Source organism: Cucurbita pepo, chromosome 1 (genome assembly GCF_057944985.1).
Source record: "Cucurbita pepo subsp. pepo isolate OVF chromosome 1, ASM5794498v1, whole genome shotgun sequence".
NCBI lineage: Eukaryota > Viridiplantae > Streptophyta > Magnoliopsida > Cucurbitales > Cucurbitaceae > Cucurbita > Cucurbita pepo.
In genome coordinates, this window is record NC_141798.1 from 19,070,440 (window position 1) to 19,072,079 (window position 1,640).

Here is a 1,640-nt window from a genome sequence, read left to right on the forward strand (position 1 = left end):
TGAATAAAAGTAATAATGGAGTCTTATGCTAAATGATGCTTCATTTTTCCTCCAATGGTAACTTGATGCACTGAAATGAAGGCCAATATCAAGATACAGAGCACATTCAAAGCCGCAAAGGGAGGGAAAACCATCGAGTTCAGATTCAGGACAGGGAGAAATTTAATTACATTTGGTATGATTTAAGACAAAATTCAAGGGGAAATCGTTCTGGGGATGATGATGTCGCCAATGTTGTTGTGCCATGGGTCAGCCAAGTGTGTAGCCAAGTTCTCGAGTGGCCCTGTTCCTGGGTATGCCGATTGTTGCACACAGAACCCAACAAAAGCCAACAACGCCAACCGACCTACAAAAAAACCAGTCATTTTTCATGTTCTTTCCTAACAGAATGCTTCAAGTTCTAGTGGAAATGAAAGGCCTCACCATTTTTGATCTCCTTGACTTTGTATTCCTTCAACTTTTCAGGGTTTTTGGAGTAGCCCAATGGGTCAAAAGCACCTCCAGGGTACTTCTTCTTCTCAGGGTCTTTCTCCATGCTGCGTTGGTGCTCTACAAAAGCAATGGCAAGGAACTCAATGACCAAAATGGTTGGCAAAGTTCCCCATGGGACTGGTTGCCCAAGGTAGGTAGCTTGGCCTCCTGGAATAGCTGCCCATTCCTGAGCTTTCACCCAGTTGCCCAATCCCAACGCCTCAGGTACCAACATCCCTGGCTGAAAAACAGAACAAAGAGTGTGAAAATTCATCATCGGTGGAGAAAAAGAACAGCCCCATAATCTCAGAATCAAGCAACTGGATTTGGAAAACTTACAACAGCAAGCATGGCCCATCTGCAGTGAATTAGCTCAGACTCCTTGAATCTCTCGAGATTCTCTGGCACTTCTCCCAGCCGAAGAGGGTCAAAGCCAAAATCACTGTTGAACACAACCACACATCTCAAGAACTAAGTAACGGTAAATTCAAACATGGATTCACATTCTCTAACAATTTCAACAAATCAAGGACAATTCACAGAACCCAAAAGACAGTCGTGACTCAGGCATTTCATCAAACATCTAGAGGACAATCATCCCACATCAACAAAAGAAACCATCAGATTTGAATCTCTCGAGATTCTCTGGCACTTCTACCAGCCGAAGAGGGCCAAAGCCAAAATCACTTTTAAGCACAACCACACATCTCAAGAACTAAGTAACAGAAAATTCAAACATGGATTCACATTCTCTAACAATTTCAACAAACCAAGGACAATTCACAGCACCCAAAAGACAGTCGTGACTCAGGCATTTCATCAAACATCTAGAGGGCAATCATCCCACATCAACAAAAAAAAAAAAAAAAGAACCACCAGATTTTGCGAAATAAAAAGAACATTTCAAATTTCAATACCCGGGGGCAGAGCCGTCAAGGTACGGCGGGCGGGGCTGGCCAGGCATCCAGTCAGCGGACATGGAAAATCGAGAGGAAGCATTAACGGAGACGCCGGAAATCGGGACACCGGTGGCGAATTTAGACTTGGAGGAGGAGAGGACGGAGGGGAAGGCGGTGGTGGCAATGCCGAAGCTCATCAAGGTGTTGGAAGCCATTGAAAAACAGTGGCAGAGATCGAAGAGAGAGTGGGAATGGCGGAAGATGAAGGGG

At 44.8% G+C, this 1,640-nt stretch overlaps 1 protein-coding gene across 1 annotated transcript; it reads right to left on the reverse strand.

The window, feature by feature from the left end:
- On the reverse strand, positions 1-1,640 carry LOC111779346 (chlorophyll a-b binding protein 6A, chloroplastic). Its single transcript, XM_023659497.2, has 4 exons — positions 1,389-1,640; positions 811-913; positions 424-712; positions 1-346 (listed from the first exon to the last, which is right to left on the reverse strand). Exons 1-4 carry the CDS (start codon positions 1,583-1,585, stop codon positions 195-197), a joined length of 741 nt encoding a protein of 246 aa, XP_023515265.1. The 5' UTR covers positions 1,586-1,640; the 3' UTR covers positions 1-194.

Excerpts from the sequence above, each read along its gene's own strand:
- LOC111779346 (XM_023659497.2), bottom strand. The coding sequence starts at position 1,585 with ATGGCTTCCAACACCTTGATGAGCTTCGGCATTGCCACCACCGCCTTC. Across the intron at positions 713-810 it reads GATGGGCCATGCTTGCTGTT|CCAGGGATGTTGGTACCTGA; the intron begins GTAAGTTTTCCA and ends TCTGTTTTTCAG. Across the intron at positions 347-423 it reads AGTCAAGGAGATCAAAAATG|GTCGGTTGGCGTTGTTGGCT; the intron begins GTGAGGCCTTTC and ends GTTTTTTTGTAG.